This window comes from Brassica rapa, chromosome A09, assembly GCF_000309985.2.
Source record: "Brassica rapa cultivar Chiifu-401-42 chromosome A09, CAAS_Brap_v3.01, whole genome shotgun sequence".
In the NCBI taxonomy this organism is placed as follows: Eukaryota; Viridiplantae; Streptophyta; class Magnoliopsida; order Brassicales; family Brassicaceae; genus Brassica; species Brassica rapa.
Genome location: NC_024803.2, coordinates 15,212,772 through 15,232,194, shown reverse-complemented (window position 1 = coordinate 15,232,194; position 19,423 = coordinate 15,212,772). Strand labels below are relative to the sequence as shown.

The 19,423-nt window shown below is 36.3% G+C and overlaps 4 protein-coding genes across 4 annotated transcripts; 3 read left to right on the top strand and 1 right to left on the bottom strand.

The window, feature by feature from the left end:
* Positions 1 to 680: 680 nt before the first annotated feature.
* LOC103839495 (actin-interacting protein 1-1) lies at positions 681 to 4,042 on the top strand. The gene is made up of 6 exons (XM_009115996.3): positions 681 to 1,417; positions 1,860 to 2,021; positions 2,151 to 2,337; positions 2,412 to 2,837; positions 2,983 to 3,396; positions 3,639 to 4,042. Exons 1-6 carry the CDS (start codon positions 1,026 to 1,028, stop codon positions 3,894 to 3,896), a joined length of 1,839 nt encoding a protein of 612 aa, XP_009114244.1. The 5' UTR covers positions 681 to 1,025; the 3' UTR covers positions 3,897 to 4,042.
* Positions 4,043 to 5,168: 1,126 nt separating this feature from the next.
* Positions 5,169 to 8,178, top strand: LOC117127701. The gene is made up of 5 exons (XM_033278328.1): positions 5,169 to 6,017; positions 6,096 to 6,785; positions 7,045 to 7,382; positions 7,449 to 7,530; positions 7,600 to 8,178. Exons 1-5 carry the CDS (start codon positions 5,169 to 5,171, stop codon positions 8,176 to 8,178), a joined length of 2,538 nt encoding a protein of 845 aa, XP_033134219.1.
* LOC103839700 lies at positions 6,740 to 12,868 on the bottom strand. The gene is made up of 2 exons (XM_033280400.1): positions 8,903 to 12,868; positions 6,740 to 6,750 (listed from the first exon to the last, which is right to left on the bottom strand). The coding sequence occupies exon 1, from the start codon at positions 11,753 to 11,755 to the stop codon at positions 9,515 to 9,517; it is 2,241 nt and encodes a 746-aa protein (XP_033136291.1). The 5' UTR covers positions 11,756 to 12,868; the 3' UTR covers positions 6,740 to 6,750; positions 8,903 to 9,514.
* Positions 12,869 to 13,146: 278 nt separating this feature from the next.
* LOC103839701 lies at positions 13,147 to 16,156 on the top strand. Its single transcript, XM_009116188.3, has 9 exons — positions 13,147 to 13,901; positions 13,995 to 14,268; positions 14,364 to 14,478; positions 14,562 to 14,686; positions 14,844 to 14,925; positions 15,009 to 15,120; positions 15,197 to 15,354; positions 15,422 to 15,542; positions 15,610 to 16,156. The coding sequence occupies exons 1-9, from the start codon at positions 13,359 to 13,361 to the stop codon at positions 15,904 to 15,906; spliced, it is 1,827 nt and encodes a 608-aa protein (XP_009114436.2). The 5' UTR covers positions 13,147 to 13,358; the 3' UTR covers positions 15,907 to 16,156.
* The last annotated feature ends 3,267 nt before the right edge of the window (positions 16,157 to 19,423 follow it).

Here is a 19,423-nt window from a genome sequence, read left to right as displayed (position 1 = left end):
TTTCAAATTTTTATCTTTTATATTATATTTATTTTTGGATTTTGAGGATTAAGTATATTTGGATTTTTGTTAAAATACTTCTCCAAACTCGAATCTGAACCGAACCTGCAATGATATGAACCAAATCCAAATCAAAATTTGTAAATATCTGAATCATATTTATATTTCTAACTCTAAAAATTTGAAATTTGAATAGATCATCTCAATCTGAACGAATATCTGAATGTCATCCTTTGAAAAGACTATACGAAAAATCTCTTATTATAACGTAAAAGAAATACTTTAATCAATTATTTCACTCTGCGCAATTACTACCTAGTCTTTATGTTAAGTAAGAACCCTCGTTAAATTTTTGGTGATGAAATCAAGAGCACTCCCGGTCTAACATTTTTATTTTTTTTTATGCAACATGCCATAAACGTTGGTCGGTTTATTTGCCTATATATGCTCCGGACCGGCCATGATCAAGAGAGTGGTTCAATCTGTTTTGTAGATGATAACATGTGGCCAGATTATGATCATCGTGCTTTAACTTGCAATGCAATATCTTCAAATATTGCCATGACCAGAATCGAATGGCATTAAAAATCTTACCAGGTTAATCAAAAAAAAAAACTCAGTAGTCAAGTTTCCTACTATACCTTGGTTTAGGTCTTATTTTTTACTTTTTCAATGATTTGTTATTTGTTCCAAGATTTGCTCTCTTATTATCAAAAATTAACATTTTAAAGTTGAATAAAATAATATAAAATATTTAGGTTTCTTTTAGCATAAATTTTAATTCTCAAATTATTTTTGCAATTAATCTGTTTTTATTTTTAAAATTTTTCAAAAGAAAAAAAAAAGTTATGGTGTAACACCGAGGGGGCAACTCGAAAACCTAAATTTAGCAAAGTTAAAATCAGCAATGTTCGACCATGAGACTTGTTCAAAGTCCTGAATTTCTGGCAATTTTTCGTTTAAACTCACCTCCGAAGAAGAAATGAAACACTTCTCCTCTCTCTACTCCATCCAATAATTCGAACATGGCTAAACTAGTCGAGACATTTCCTTGCGTTCCGTCCACAGAACGAGGTCGAGGCATTTTGATCTCAGGCGACCCCAAATCAGACACCATTCTCTACTGCAACGGCCGCTCAGTCTTGATTCGGAGCCTCCAGCGACCTCAAGACGTCGAAGTATACGGAGAACATGGCTATGCTGCTACCGTGGCACGCTACTCACCCAACGGGGAGTGGATCGCTTCCGCTGATGTCTCTGGTACGGTTCGAGTTTGGGGAACACACAATGGGTTCGTGCTTAAGAACGAGTTCAGGGTCCTTGCTGGTCGGATCGATGATCTCCAATGGTCCTCTGATTGTCTTCGGATTGTCGCTTCTGGCGATGGAAAGGGCAAGTCACTTGTTCGAGCGTTCGCGTGAGTTCTCCTCCACTTCATCTTATTCCTTTTGTTTACGATTTGAGTTTCTTGGCTAACAAGTTAGGTCTTATGTTTGTGTATTTCCAAGATGAATTCCACATTGTATTTGTATGTGTTTCTGATATTCTATTAGATGGAAGGATCTCTTGGATTCCACCATTTTCATTACTAACTCTGTGATGATTTGCTGATTTTTAGATTAAATTTCGAGTAATACTTGTGTTTTGTATATGATTTTGAGTTTCTTCACTGACAAGTTAGGTCTTAGCTTCCAACATTTCCATGACTTATTCCACTTTTGTATTCGTATGTGTTTCTGATATTATATTACCTCGAAAGATCTCTTGGATTCCACCATTTTCATGACGGATTCCACAATATAAGGTCAATCATTTTACGTTTGTGATCTCATATATACATCTGTGTCCATTACATATAGATGGGACTCTGGCAATACAATGGGAGATTTTGATGGACACTCTCGTAGGGTTCTAAGTTGTGCCTTCAAACCAACGCGACCTTTTCGAATCGCTACTTGTGGGGAAGATTTCTTGGTTAACTTTTACGATGGACCACCTTTTAAGTTTCACTCTTCTCACAGGCAAGTTACTCCCTGGTCATTGATATGATATGTCTAGATTTTTCTGAGTTATAACCAGAAGACACATGTTTGTGTGTTTGAGATGTTTCTTGACTAATGAGATCTGTCTATGAGTTTTCTCATTCACAGGGAGCATTCCAACTTTGTCAACTGCATCAGATATGCACCTGATGGTAGTAAATTCATCACCGTAAGCTCGGATAAAAAGGGTATGATTTACGATGGTAAAACTGGAGACAAGATTGGTGAATTGGCCACAGAAGATGGTCACAAAGGCAGCATCTACGCCGTTAGCTGGAGTCCCGACAGCAAACGGGTAATGTTATGACATCAACGTGTACCAAACTCTGCACATTCTTGCAATATTACTGACATTCGTGAGGTTTTTAGGTGCTCACTGTCTCTGCGGATAAGTCTGCCAAGATATGGGAGATATCTGAAGATGGAACTGCTGGTTCTGTAATAAAAACATTAACGTTTACAGAATCTGGTGGAGCAGAGGACATGCTTGTGGGATGTCTTTGGCAAAACAATCATCTCATTACAGTGTCTCTTGGCGGCACCATGTCCTTGTTCTCTGCAGATGATATGGATAAGCCTCCCTTGTTGTTATCTGGACATATAAAGAATGTCACTTCTTTGGCTGTTCTTGGGGGAAACCAGAAGACGATTCTGTCTTGTAGCTATGATGGTCTAATAGTCAAATGGTTACAAGGAGTTGGTTACAGTTGCAAGTTACAAATGAAAGATAACACCAAAATCAAGAGACTGGCAGCTATTGACTCTAACATTCTCTTAACCGGTTTTGATAACAAGGTAGAAACATTGTGATTTGGATTTGGAATGTACTGAGTCAGTTATATTACATTATAATTTCTCAACATTTAATCCGCGTTTTGAAAATGTCAAATTATTTCTGATATATAAAAAAATTGTTTAATGAAAATTATAATTCTGACAGGTCTGGAGAATGCCTTTAACTGACAACGGATTCGGAGCTGCAGATCATGTTGACATTGGAAATCAACCTTTGGACATAAGCATAGCTGTTGATACGCCAGAGTACACAACACTTGTGTCTTTTGAGTCTGGAGTTGTGTTGCTCAATGGTCTGAGCATTTTGAGCAAGATCGATCTTGGTTTTGTGGTGGCAGCTTCTGTGATCTCACCTGACGGGAAAGAAGCTATTGTCGGAGGACAAGACGGTAAGATACACATGTACTCAGTCTCAGAGGACAATAGCCTCAAAGAAGAAGCTGTACTGGAGAAACACAGAGGTGCTGTGACAGTGATACGTTACTCTCCTGATTTAACAATGTTTGCTTCTGGTGACGCCAACCGTGAAGCTGTTGTCTGGGATCGCGAGACCAAACAGGTAACAACAATCATATGCTTCTAGAAACATTGTTCCACCTCGGAAGTTGGAAGAAATTTATTATAAGAAAGATGAACCAATTCATTATTGTTGGCAGCACATCTAACTTAATATATATATATATATATATATATATATATATTTTTTTTTTTTTTATCTAACTTAATATATGCTTTTGCTTGTTGTGTCGTACCAAATCATTGGTTAAGCTAATCTAGGAGGGTTGGTTTTATGTTTTGAAGGTAAAGCTAAACAACATGTTATTCCACACTGCTCGTATAAACAGTTTGGCATGGTCACCAAACAACAAGATGGTAGCCACTGGGTCTGTAGACACTAACGTCATTGTATATGAAGTGGACAAGCCAGCTTCGTGTCGCATAACCGTAAGACACGCTCATCTCGGTGGAGTTAACGCAGTCGCCTTTGTTGATGAATGCACCGTAGCAAGTTCTGGTGAAGATGCTTCGGTTCGTATGTGGCATATTGAGCCTCAATGACCCAAACCAGACTTCTCATTACATTTTTTTCAGTACCAATCTTCAAAGTTGTAGTTTCTATTCCAAATCAGAACAGTCACTTGTTTGTATGACTGCATTAAGCTAAATATCTTATCAAGAAATGTCACGGATCAAAATTTAGCTTATATAGTTACGTGTCTGGGTAACGGATTTTTAGGTTATTGAGTTTTCGACTTCAACTTCTAGTCCTCATTTAGGTTTTTATATAGGGAAATTTGGAAAAAGAGAACAAATTAACTATACTATTGTCCCCTTAGAATGCTTATACTAATCTTTGTCCCCTTAGTACTAAAAAAAAATCAAATCCAGTTTTGCCCTCGTAATTAGATTTATAAATATAAAGGTTAAAATGTAAAAACATAAGTAATTTCTAAATTGAGTTATAATATGATATACTAAATAAAGTTAAAAAATCAAAACCCAATCGTCCCCAACATCTCTCCGTCGAACGTCGAGAAAGGCGATTCTCGTGGTCGCCATCAACGTCTTCCGTCCGGCGCGTTTTTGTTTGCCGGTGAACTCTTAGTTGTCGTGCCATCTTTCTTTCCTTCTTCTTCCTTCCTCTGTGGTAGTTTTCTGTTTTCAAGACGCTTATTTTCTCAAACTTTGTTTTCTCTATGAACCCTAACTGAACTTGTTTTCTCCAACAGTGTAAATGACTGTTGGCACGAGGCGGACGAAGCTTTCATCACTGATTAAGAACAAGTAGGTGTTCGATTTTCATCTCGGTTCCTCTTTTCCCAAAATTAAAGGTTCGATTTTGAGATCCCCTTTTTTATTCGATTTGGTTTAGTGATTTTGTTGATGTGCATGTATTAATAAAAGCTTCGATTGGCTTAGAAATTCAAATTGTGAAAGTCCATTGTTTGAGCTTAGACAATGATAAGTTCCGATGATAATGTAAGAGTTCTACGAGTGCATTTTTAGATAATAACCAGTCCTAAGGTTGAATTTTATTTTGGTGGTGATTGAATTTTTAAAAAGTAAATCGATTTGTAGTTTTGGGTTGAGTTCATTGTGAATTTTATGCACTATTTTACATGTATAATGGTTTGATTGTAGTTTTCGGTTGAGTTGATTGTTAGTTTTATGAATTTAAACAAAACATCTTAATATTGAGTATCTTTATGTCTCTCGTAAGCGTTTGGAAGTGAGTAAATCGGGTATAGTTGGGTAGCTTTGACTCTGTGTCTTTGCCGAGTCTGCAGATTCACTAACAAGTTGATGTTTTTGATTTCGTGTTTTATAGGAATGGCTTACCAGTTTCCAAAACGCATTCTGGAAGAAGGAGCTGAGACCCAGATTGATAAGATTAACAATACGTGTAGGCGTCGGACGTTGGATATGGTGAGGAGTGTTCTCAAGGATGAGTATGAGGAAGTTTTGCAAGACCCGGTCTTTGGTCCGATTCTGGCAATCCTAGAGAACAAGCTCCTGTACTCAGGGAAGATTATTCACAGCTTCATATGCAAGCAACTCAAGGTTTCCAAGCTTCACGAGCTGTGGTTTGTATTCGCAAGGAGGCCTCTTAGGTTTTCACAGCAAGAATTTTATGCTGTGACTGGACTCAAGTTCAAGGATGAACCTGACATAGACTTTGAAGATTGGGAGGATGATAAGGGGTTCTGGAGCAGGGTTTTGAAGCAGAACAAGAAGATCAGCTTATTGAGTATAAGGACTGAGCATCTTGAAGTCTGTAACAAGTGGACGTATGTGGACAGGGTGAGGCTAGTGTATCTTTGTATTATCCAAGGATACCTCATAGCTAAAGATGATAGAGTTTCTATCCCTCTAGAATATATTCGCTTGGTGATGGATTTTGGTAAGATGAGGATGTTTCCTTGGGGTCTTCACGCATATGATGAGCTGATTGATTCAATACGCAAAGCAACAAAAGATCTACATTTGAAGAACAGTTACGTGTTGGATGGATTCTCCATTGCGTTTCAGATATGGGTTATGGAGGCAATCCCCGACATTGGTACTATGGTGGGTCAAAAGCTCAACAAAAACATTACCAAAGTGAGATGTAGGAATTGGAAAGGAAGTGGGAAAGTGTCTTATGAAGATATCAGTAGCCTAGAGTCGCACTTCGATAAGGTAATTAGCTTTCTTCTATTTATAATCTGTTCAGTCATCAAAAACATTAAGTTTGTTGTTTCGGTTTGTTCTTGTCAGGGAGAGTTGTTCCCTTTTATATCTGCTTCTGGGAACTCGGATTTGATTGATAGTGATCAGTTCTTCAGGGAAGATGAGAAGCATGACGAAAGAGTTGGACGTATTGTTGCTCTGATCAATGCCAAACAAGATTGGTCAGAATTCGACTGGGAAGTTCACGCTTTGCCTCGAAGTGTGGAGCTGTCTGATTCAGAAGAGGGTGTTGATGTTGGAGATGTCACAGAAACCCATGTGGAGGAACCGTCACTTGTAGAGGAACCGGCTGTTGTTGCAAGAAGGGGCAAGCGTAAGGTAAATGATCGTGGTGCCGAGACCCGAAAGAAACAATTGCTTTGTCAACGGGCGGCTGAACATAACAGTGGTATCTCCGGTCAGATGAAGACTTTCATTGAAGGATTATTCACCTCTTTAAAAGAGGTGGTGCAGAAAGACATCCAAGAGCGTTTTGACAAGGTCGACAAAGAGATGGCTCAACTCAAGGAAGTGGTGTCTAAGATCTTGGGTCCGTCAGATACAATGGGAAAAGAAAGAGCCACTGACATTCTGTGTCCTTCAGCAACAATGGAGAAAGACCAATTCCGAGAAACATCACAGAGTCTGTCGCCTTTAGCAGCAAAGGAAAAAGGCAAAGGCAAGGCAGATGAGACTGGAGTTCCTCCTACGGTTCGTCGTAGCCCTCGGCCAAGAAAGGTAACCACAAAATGAAGCTTTGTAGTATGTCAGGAGAAATTGCTTGTGTTTTAATTTTCTCTTGATTGTTGTGTACTGTCTTTGGTATTTGCTTGTAACATCGGATTGTAATGTATTTTGTTGTTTGATATGAAGCGAACTGATGACTATGACTTGTTTAATTGACTCTATTGTAATATAGTTTTTTTCTGTGGTTTGCCTCTTTTCTTCTGTTCTCGTATGTTTTAGCTATTAATATTATGTTTGGTGTTATTAACAGGAGATTGAAACTGATGATATGTTGGATTTTTTGAAAAATCTGTCACAATCATCGAAAAATAAAGATATGGGGACCCAAGAGTATTTACAAGACGCTGTGGGTAACCTTTCTCAAGCATCACATGTTAGAGGTTTCGATCCCTCACAAAAAAGCTCAGCTGAAGAAGCCGTAGAAATTAGTACTCCTTTATCATCATCTAAGCCTGCGGATTACAAAACACTCAGTCTCAAAGATACAGACTTACATGAGGACCGGGTGAACGACATAGATTATTCATTAGTTTTTGTCCCTGAGGACTCATGGGTAAAATTAAGGGAGTGGTGTTCAACTTCCAAACAGTAAGTTTTTGGCGTGCCTTACTGTATTAAATTCGAACTGTCTTTTAACTATGTTTTGTATCGCAGGCACCTCAAAATTGGACCTTCTGTCTACACAAGTGAGTTAGCAAAACGTGTAATGGGACCTGCAGTGTGGCTAAAGAACGATGTGAGTTATAAAAAAGTCTGTTCTAATTTTTTGTACACCAACTTACTAATTTTGTATCATTACTTTCAGGAAATTGATGCTATGTTGTACTTATTTCGCGAGAGAACTTCTTTGGGACGATGGAATCAATCCAAAGTAGCCTTCATGAGCTGCATATTCAGTAATCAAATGAAGAATTCTTACATAGATTTCAAGAAAGACAGGAAAGGTTTCAAAGTGCAAGGACTGCTCCACCAGTACGGAATTGGTGAACTTCCTGCACACGGACGAACAGGACTAATGTGGGATCTCGATGTGAGTCGCATGTACGTGCCTCTTCTTGTTCACGGTAACCACTGGATCTCTATGTGTGTGAACTTTGTTACTCGTTCAATAGAGGTCTTTGACTGTGGAGGAATGAAACACAACAAGGACTTGGAGCCATTTGCACATCTCATCCCTAGAATTGTCAAAGCTGTGCAGTCTTCGAAGAGTAAACTAATCGTCAAGCCATATGATGTCACTTACGCCCCAATGCCCTTCCTAAACAAGACTAGCAGTGATTGTGGAGTATATGCGCTGAAACACATTGAATGCCATCTTCTAGGCATGGACTTATCATTAGTGAATGACGACAACATTCGTGAAGCTCGCCTCAAGATTGCGTGAGACCTGTGGGAAGCTGCTAATGATCCTGTCATTATTTTGAGAATGTCACAGTTTATTCCTCCGAAGACCACGACAGATCCTGTAGTTACAATTTTATGAGGCTATTACCATTATGACTAGCATTATATTTGAATCTCTTGTTTAGTATTGTATTTGAATCTCTAGTTTAACAACGACTCTGTTTTTTAGTTTCATTTCTCTCTATGTTTTTGTTCTTATTTGAATATTTGTACACAATAACAAACTAGACCCTAAATGTAACTAAACTAAGCCTTATCAGACATCAAACCCTAACTATACCCTAAATGAAACCTAACTAGACTACAAAGCACGATATCAAACTAGACACTAAATGAAACTAAACAAAGCCACACACGATATCAACCCCTAACAATACCCTAAATGAAACAAAACTAATCCATATACGATATCAAACCTACCAAGACTACAAATCTCCCATCATAATAATCAATACAAATCTTAATAACAAAACACATGCAAGTAGACCCTAAAACTTGACCCGATTAAAACCATGATTTGCCCTAAAAATAAACTTATATAAGACCAATGGCGAGAAACCCTACTTATCTCATCTTTAATTTCTAATCTCCTTCGTTCACTCTTCAAAAAAACGAACATGATTAACAATGGAGGGATTCCTTCCAGATGCTGGTGTGGGAAAGGGATTGTCACTTATGTTTCAAGAACAGAGGAAAACCCATACAGACGTTTCTTCAGATGTGAGATTGGTTTACAGGTAATTCTGATAAATAATTACTTCCCTAATTACTTTTCATTCTTCCAAGTCGCAATTGACGTTTTATGTTTCGATTTAGAGAAAGAAAGAACAACATCTTTTTAAGTGGGTCGATGAGGCTCTCTTTGACGAGATTCAAAGGATGGATGAACAACACTCGAGAATGGCCAAAGAAATTGACGATCTGAGAAGTTCATTGAACAAGATAGTGCTAGAAGAAGTTACGAAGCAAAAAAATTTGGCAGATGTAGGTTGTTTAGGATCCATGCTCAGTATTTTATGTATGTGTTCGAAACGTGATTAATATTGTAACATGTCTCTGATTTTACATTGAGAAGATCGAATCAGATTGATATTCTATTTTCTTTTGATAATCAAATAACTTGCATATGAAGAAGGGATTTTAACAAAAAAAGTCTGTCGATAATCAAATAACTTGTATAAAACGAAGCAAATACTGGATTTTAACACAAAACATAAAACTGAGTTCAACATAAAAAATCCAAGTTCGAGATGAAACAAAGATAATACTAGAAACAACTCTGAAACATAACTCGCCTAAACAGAATGGCTTGAATATTATATTGCTCTATCACATGTTGACCTATTGTGACCAACAATACCACATCGACTGCATTTGCGACGGATAGAGCGTTGAGTGATTTTTGACGAACGGATCTTGTCTTCAACTGTCTCGTACCTGCGTTTCTTTCTCCTACCTGCACCTCTTCTACTCTCTGGAGGAAGCACTTTTGCTTGCTTAACGTGAGATGGGACAATCCATGAATCTTCTGGAACAGTAATAGGATTTATGGTTTCCTCATACACCGATCTCCATGAAGCAGTGGTATACATGTCATCAGTAAGTGTGTGCGCTTGTTTGCCTACACTGAAAGCTGCTTTTATGGCGTGCCTGCATGGGATTTTCATCAAATCGAATTTCCTACATGAACATGTGCGTCTGACCAAGTCAACCAAACATTCAGAAGTGTCACCTTGAACTAAAAACCTGTCATCGCCAATTGGAGAAACCAGAAACTTCTTACCCTTCTCAATCCTTCGGTCAATCTTCTTCTCCACCGCAATGGTCAGTGGCTGCGTGTGCTTAAAACTTAAAGTTCTACGCTTGAAAAACCAACGAGTCATCATTTCCCTTATGCTGTCCAACAAAGGTATAACTGGAAACTCTCTTGGCGAACGCAAAGCAGAATTTATCGATTCAGCAGGGTTAGTGGTCCTAACATCATACCTGTAACCCGGAAATTGACAGCGAGCCCACTTACTCACATCAGCTTCTATTAGATAGTTTCCAATTTCAGGACTAATTCCAAAAATAGCAGTGAAAATCTTCTTAAAGTCAGCAACTCGATAAGCTTTAGAAGCCTTTGCAACCAAACCAGCGACACCTTTACCCTTGAAATATGTTACAACATTGTTCAGCAAGTGGTGAATGCAAATTCCATGATGAGAATGCGGATACACTTTCGCAAGAGCTTTAGCAATGGAGGCGTTCCTATCAGACACAAAAGCTAAACTCTGATCATCAGCAATGACAACATTAAGTTGTCTCATAAACCATTCCCACGAGCGGTCATTCTCTGAGTCGACAACTCCAAATGCAATAGGATATAGGTTCGAGTTACCATCTAAAGTAGTAGCTACCAGTAACACTCCTTTGTATTTGCTCTTCAAAAAAGTCCCATCCACAACAATAACTTTTCGAATGCCAGCATAAAAACCGCGAATAGACTGACCATATGAGATGAAAAGGAATTTGAATCGCCCATCGGTATCAGTTTCATAAAATGTGTGTGTTCCTGGATTAGCTTCCTTCATCATTTGCAAGTATTTGGGAATTTTTTCATAACCCTTCTCTGGAATTCCTCTCACAGCATTTACTGCATACTCACGTGCATCCCAAGCTAAAGAGTAGGATATCTCAACTCCATGATCATCCCGCATAAACTGGATGATATCATTAGGTTTCGGCCCTTCCTTGACACTTTCGTACTTATGCATAATGAGACTACCAACTGATTTTGATGAAACTGTCCGAACAGAGTGATTCCTTGATGATGGAGAACATGAATGATCAGGTACATACTTTTTGATGATAAAATATGAAGAACCTGTTAATCCCTCTGCGCGAACACGCCAGCCGCAATCATCATCCGCACAACGAACATACCAAACTCTTTTATCCGATTTGCTAACCTTGTAGTCGAAATTATGTTTCATTGCACATATTTCCATTGTTGCCTTCAAAGTGTTTTTTGTAGTAAAATGTTGACCCTTCTTCACCACATCAAGGAGAGAAAAACGAACTGTCTTTACATTGATCATATCTTTTTCACGGTTGCAATCATCATCACTTTCATCCACCTCAACATCTTCTTCTGGAACTTCAAACGACATAGGCTGTTTCTGTCTGTTAGGCGACTCAGTAGCTTCTTCATTCAAATTCAAATCGACTTTGATATTGCTAGGCTCGGCCTTAGATCGAATACACACAGATAACCGCGTCGAAGCTTTGTTCTTCACATAGGTGAGAAAATTTTTGAGTTGCCGATCATTGGTGATGAATACAGGTGGTGAGTCGATGCCTATGACCAAATCAGAAGGTAAGTAACTGAGCTCGATATTGACCATGTTTACATCGATTCCAAAGTCTTCACAAACCATAACTCTTAGGTTGTCAAAGGTTTTGCTTGTGTCCAAAGTAAGTAATCTACCTCCTTTTACTTCATCAACAAGAAATCTCCATCCACTTCTTTTGGACGATTTCCACAAACCAGAAGAAGCATAGATGTGCATCTTCATATGTTAGAGAGACAAAATCTTGGAAAAACTAGGAAAAGATGAAGCCCCCAACTAGGAAAAGAAGAAGCCCCACGATGCAAATCCAAAATCAACGTGGTAACGATGAAGATTTACATTTAGGCAATATTATTTTAAAAAGGAAATAAAAAAGATTTAATAGATTTAGGGAATATTTTTGTAACTGTTTTTTCCTTAATTTTCGGATTTTGTTTAAAAATCTTGTAGAACATACATTCTACCATGTTAGAAAAAAGATGAACACGTAGATAGGAAATACTGTATTTATAGATAAAAGAAGACATCGTAGATTGTATGTTCTCTCAAGGCAGATATAAGAATATTTAGTATGTCTTATGATCTACCAAAAATACAGAACATAGAAGGAACTGTATAATTTGTTTTCTTCCACACTAGATGTATATGTTTCTGGTGTATTGTGGATTCTTCGTTGGTACATCATTGTGTTCGCAGTGTATAATGCACTCTACGGATGGTAGATCAATGTGTCTTGCCTAGATTGCATTTTCTAAATCTTAGTAGATGGTAGATCTGACAATCTAACTCTTTTTTCCCATTTTTGAACTTAACATTCTAACAATTTTTTGAATACAAAAATATTTTTCATATATGCACATGCTTAACTACTTCATGTTTTATATTTTTAAAATTTTTTTAACATGGTAAATATAATGATATGAATTTTTATTAATAAAAAGGGTAGTGAAAGTCAAAATGTGGAAAAATATGATTTTGTACTAAGGGGACAATAGTATAGTTAATTTGTTCTCTTTTTCCAAATTTCCCTTTTATATATGTCCAGATCATGCCTGTTAATAATACTTTGGGTTTAGTAGAATTTAGATAAATTATTTTAAGATCTATTACGGAACTAAGTGATTTAAAGTTCAGTTAGTAATATTTAAGTTTATGTATTTTTGATATCATATCAAACTAAACACTTAATTAAATATTTAAAAACTGTATCTAGATTTCGATTGTTATATTTGAGTACTAATTCATGAATTCAGTTACTACATATCGCGATCAAGTTAATTTTACGATAGTTGATTGCACTGATACTTTTAAATTGAATTAATTATTATAATTGTCATTATTAATATTTTGTTTATTTTCTTTTTATTAATATTTTTGTAACCAATTTATTAAAAAAGGATTTTTTGTAGAGTGAATTGGCTTAAAACCCAAAAAAAAAAAAATTAGCAAATTATCTATGATGGAACAAGTTTTGTGTCTATCAATGAAAGCACCATAGCGTGGATTTAGAGTATCATACAATAACTAAAAGGGGAATACTCTGATTAGAGAGGCCCTCCACGTAGGATCATAAAATCGTCCAATAGGACATGCTCTTTTCTCCACGTCAGACACGGCAATTGCTTGGGCTGGTATTGGGCTGATTTTTTCATTCTGTCAAAATATAAAAAAAAACATCTGAATCAAGAGCCCAGATTAGAGAGAATCTGAGAATGACGACATCTTATTGCTTCGCTCTTGGCCGACGAATCTCTTCGACATTTCATCTCTTCGCCCTTTCCTCTTCTTCAACGGATCGATCAATCGTCACCGTTATCATGCATGTTTAATGAATCCTCTGCAAATCTCATTAATGGTTTCGTTTCGTCTATCTCTTTCTGAGATTCTATATATCCTTCCTATTTTCCCCATTTTTTTACACACAAACATCTCTCAGACCATGAATTCCAACAGACAAACCCCTGTTTCCGGCGATCTTACCGCGAAGAAACCGAACGGAAAAGATGTTGTCTCCTCCGCCGAGCCTGTTAGACGAGTCGGCAAAACTGGAGTTTCTCTCTCTAAAGCTGATTCCGGTGATGCAAAGTCCAAGAAACCAAACGGCAAGGCTGTTTTCTCCTCCGCCGATCCGGTCAATCAAGTCGGTCCAACCAGAGTCTCCCTCGCTACAGCTGTCTCCGGCGCTCCAAAGTCTAAGAAACCAAACGGCAAGGCCGTTGTCTCCTCCTCCGATGAGATGATGTTCTTCAGAGATGTCAAGTTTGGACCACAAGAAGGTCAGATAACGTTTCGTCTGATACATTTTTGGGAGGCTCGGAACGCACACACGAAGGTTCTTTTGGGTCTTGAGATGCTTCTGATTGACGGACAGGTTTATTCCGACCTTTTATGATTTTGTATCGGTTTTGCTTGGACGATAAAACACTCACATTCGTTTCTTTTGTGTTTTTTTTGTTATCGTCAGGGTACTGTGATCCAAGGGTTCATCCCACCAAGCAGGATTAAGATCTATTTGCCACAGATGGTCGCTGGTTCCATCTACAGGCTTATCAACTTCTATGGATCTAAAAGCAAAACTGTGTACCGAGTTGCTGAGCCAGACGTGGTCATTGCTTTCTCATGGAATTCTATACTCACCGTTTGCGGGAACGGTCCTGTTCAGTTTCCTGTGGATCGGTTCCGTTTTTATGGTTATGAAGATTTTGAAGCGGCCTGTGACCTCAAGGGGGATCTTCATGGTAAGCTTTAACCGAATTTTATGTCTCAATCTTAGTTGCTTAGGCTTAGGATTGATAGTATATAGAGTAATAAGTACTATTTAATCTTATTGCAGATTTTCTCGGTCACATTAAACTGGTGAATGAGCTTCCCTTGAGTGACAGTCTTGTGCTTGATGAGGTCGAGATAGTTTCTTCAAAGCGAATTCTGGTTCATGTTCAGACGCAAGAGTGAGATCTTCTTAGTGTTTATGATCTATACATATATATATATGTGTGTTTTTTGTTTATAACATGAGTTTGTTTTGGTGCAGTGGTCCTGTTATGAAACTATACGTATGGGACAAAGCCGCAACAGAGTTCTGTGAGAAGTTTAAAGCGCTTGGAAAGCCTCCAACTGTTATTCTGGTGACTACGCTGAATCCAAAACGTGTTGGAGGTTAGAATTACCTGGATTTGGTTATGTTTTGTAGATGTTAGTAGGCTGTATGTGGAACATGATTTAGTCACAGTATGTGTTAGATAAGACAGTTTTTATAGCTTGAATGTTTGATTAAATTATTATTGTTTGGTAAGGAACTTTGCTTATATTGCAGGTGCTTTAACTCTGTCGTCTCTATCATCCTCGCGTGTGTTTTTTGATATGGATGTTGAAGCAACCAGGGAATATCTGGCTTGGTACGTGTTTATTTGTTGATTTGGAACGTTTACTTGAATCTATCGAAAGTCTTACTTTTTCTTTTTCTTAAACATTTTCTCAGGTATGAATCGAACATGGATGTTGCTAATAGAGTTAATGCTGAAATTGTTACCAAGGCTGAGACAGCTACTATAGGGGATCTACTCTCATACATGAAGCAGCAAGAGGCAAAGGTATAATATATCATGTTTTTACCCATACGTTGCGTTGGTTACAGTTATTCATGATCTTCCTTGGTGCAATTCACAGGTTGCTTGGTTCGAGTGTTCAGCCACTATTGATGATGTTGTGAGTGGTTCGGCGTGGTATTATATTGCTTGTGGTGGGTGCAAGACTAAAGCAACTAAAGGGCCTACTACACTTATGTGTAAGAAGTGCGGAAAGACTGAGATTGACGGTGCTGCAGAGTAAGATTTATACTTATTTTTGGTCAGATAAGCTTTCAGCATCCTTATTAATGTTCGTATGTCACAGGTATCTCACGAAGCTCTCTGTCTATGACAAAAATGATCACGCAAGCTTTGTGCTTCTCGGTGATGCTGGGTTTGAATTGACTGGAAAAAAAGCTTCGGCATTGGTCGAGAGTTACTTTGAGGTAATTACAAACATGACTATCCTCAGTTTTTGGGTTGTGTTCTTACAAGTGTTTACATTTGTATTAGGCCAACGAAAGCGTTGGAGATAATCATGTAGTCCCGGTGCCACAAGCTCTGATTGATACTATTGGACAGACCCGCACCTTCGTTATCAAGATTTCACAACACAATCTGGATGGCAAGACCCAAGCTTTGACTGTCACCAAGGTTCTCTCTCCTGAAGTTCCAGCACCTGAAAGCATCATAGAGGAAAACGTGGATGAGGTACCTGTTGAAGAAAGGGGTGAATCTGCAGATGAGACTGTGAAAAGGATCTCTGATGAGATTGAGTCGGGAGAGACCAAGCGTGCCAGATGTGGCTAATGGATTTTTAGTGCTGTTTTTCTTTATCTTAATAAAGGCTGTGCTTTGTTTCTTTCTTCTTTTGGACTTTGTTATTGCAGCATTTGAACCTTGGTGTTTTTAAAGACTATGCTTTGTTTTCTTCTTTTTTTGCTTATTGCTTATGTTGTGTTGCTTTGTTTCATAGTTTCACGTTGATATGATATTTTCCGTGTTGCTAAAACTTTTGTTTTTTTATACTTATAATGTATTGTGATGGACTTCTCAGTCTCATCTGACGCCTGGAACAGACCATGAGAATATAGTCAGAATAGAAAACTTATAAGAAGAGAGCATAATCTGGTATGGTTATGTTAACAGAATTTCTGATATGGTTGTGTCATAGGAAGCTAAGCGTCCTAAGTGTTGCTGATAGGTTCTATTAGATTTGTTGAAAACAGTTCATATAGTCCTCTCGGCATCTGATTGACTTTGATGATATGTGTTTTAGTTATATATCAGAAGAATTGTTAAAATATGTAACCTTAGCTATTTTGACCCATTTTAAAGTGCATGTAGCATCTCTTATTAAACACACGTCCACTACAAGAAAGCTATGTTTATGTCCTTTTGCTGATATTTTTGACCAAAGAACTAAAGATACAAATATATTGCAGCGTCTTACATATAGAAAAGTATAATAATTATTTTTGCTAAGTATATTGCTATAATTATTACTCTTGCTGTCCTTTTGCTGATATTTTTATTCACACTAAATATTTTTTAGTGAAATATATTATTTATATAATTATAATTATATTTTTTATTTACATAATAGTTTGTAAAGACATATTTAGTGTAAATAATATCCTAATTTTATAAAATACTAAAATAAATTGGGTCGGTTTCAACTTTCACAAATAAAAAGTATTATCTGTAAACTTAGAAAATAATATATCAAGAATATTCTTTTTCAGGAAAGAAAATAGAAAAATACATAGGAGACAAATCCATCTCTATTATGAAATTCCTCTTTCATTGTCTAAGACATGGCCGATGTAAATGATTGATGTTGAGATTTCAGCTTTTTTGATTCTTAATATTCTAATGTTTCAATATAATTTGAATATTCCCTTTGCTTTATAATATAATGGTTTAAAAGTATTTTTTGTTTCACTAAATAAATTATTTTTATATTTTAGTGTAACTTTATATTTATTGGACATTGTGCGGGTCTGTATGTAATCACAAATATAGAATCAATTGACAACAACTTAATTATGTCCAGCATATGACAACAAATAAGAGTTTATATACCTTCTAATATTATAATATCTCTCTATATTAGTGGTTAAATCAGTTTTCTTTAGCACAAATACTCACCTCATTCTTAGATTTTAAGCGTTTCAATGCAAACACAAATAAAAATGAGACATTATATTTGGATATATTTAAATAAATAATTTTAAATATATTATATTCTTGATAATTTTAAAATTACTTAAAAAGATACTAAATTATTAAAAAATAATATACAAATAAAACTAAAGGAATATTTTGTAGCGTCAAAATAATAAATGAATAAAAAATATATTATGTTAATAAAATAGATTTTAGATTTTAAAGACTTCTAATTCATGTAATATTACAAAACTCTAAAAAAATTTTATTACAATTAATATTTTACCATTCGATATATCAAAATAATATTCTAGATCGATATTCAATTGTCAGTTTTCAACTATTACACATAAAAAATTATTATTAAGTACGCTTTTTTTTGAAAAAGAGGTTTTATATTCTAAGTAGGTTATTGGAGTACTTTTTCTTTTCGTGATATTATTCGAGATGATTCCGATCTTTTAAACTGAAAATAATTTATGTAAAAAGAGGTTTTATATTCTAAGTAGGTTATTGGAGTACTTTTTACATAACTCTTTTAATGTCGGATTTGATTCTTCATATTTTATTTATTAATTGTATTACATATAATAGAAATACTTACTTCAAACTAAAAATATTAAAAAAAAGTAAAAATTAGTTATATATAATTTAATATACAAAAATTCATATACAAAGAAAAATGATAAATATATAAATTTAAATATATTATCCGCGCGTAGCGCGGAAAAAGGATCTAGTTGACTTAATTAGGAAAAATATTGTATATGTAGGATGCAATTTCACTTTTTTGAAACCAAATTGTTATAAAAGGGAATCAATACAATACTAAAAAAGGGATATAGTCTATGGGAAAAGTGTCCACGTCCTCATAAAAAATCCACCAATCATATAGCTTCGATTCTCCACGTCACTATTGCCTTCCGTTGACTGGAAATCCAGCCATTAAACCTCCGTGAATCTCTTTGTCTGCTTCTCTGTTATCAAGATTCTCTTTACCGCTGATCTATTCCTCTCCCTGCAAATTCGTTTTTGATAAATTAATTGCCTAAAGCAATTATTCAACATTCTTGCCTTTTCACTTTCCTTTTTCATTCAGTTTATTGAAACAAAAAAAAATGCAAATTCAAAGATTCAAATATCACATCAAAAGCTAAAGAATACTCAGATTCCTACTCCTCTTACTTCAAGGCCACCATTGATCACCGTGTCAATCTATACACAACCAATCACGTCCTCTTCTCAAACCGTTCCTCTGCTCACGCTTAGCTTCATCACTACGTCGAACCTCTCTCTGCAGTGAAAATCTGCCAATGGGTATAGGAGGACCTCGACATCGCAATTCTAGGCAGTTTTGGGGAGCCTTATGAGGTAATATTCTCGCAATACTTTTCTCTTTATTTTTTCTTTTCTGACTATTCCGAATGGGAACCACACGAAAGATACTATACAGATTGAAGCTTTTATTCAGGACAGAGAGAAAGATGAAGAATACTTTGGTACTTTGATGACTGATTTTATTCAGGATAGTGGGACCGTAAAGCCATCGGATGAACTTTCTCAAGAAGATATTGGAGTCATAAAGATACGTATTTCTAAACTCTTTGAACCTGTAGAAAAGGCGAGTCATTTAGGGTCGTAACAAGTAATTGTTTTAGGACATGAAAAACTGATTGGATTAGTTGGAAATATTATTTTCAGATTAGCATTGTTGATTATGCAGACATCCCACACTTAAGCTAACTCGGGTTCGTTATTACAGGTCCTCCTAGCTTTAAGGTGATTGAAAGGGAACTGGAATAGAATAAGATATCATTTGAGACAGCTTATCATTATTGCTAAATCCAGAATGGTGAATTCAGTTTAAGTCTCATATTGATTTTGCTATATCAAAATCTTTGCTAAATGTGTCCTGTTAGCATTAGTTTTTATTTTCATGTATTCAAGATGTTTGTTACAAGGAGCAAGAAGTTTACCAACGTGAAGCTGGTTATAGCTATTAATGCTTTCTAAATCTCATGATATTTCTTTACTCAAAAAACTAGGAAACAATGGGTTTTCCTTCACTTTTTCTTCTCTATTGTGGTCTTCAGAGATGGCGATGACGAAAATACTACTCGAGCTGAAGCCTTGCAATCTGAGTATGTATTTGACTAAA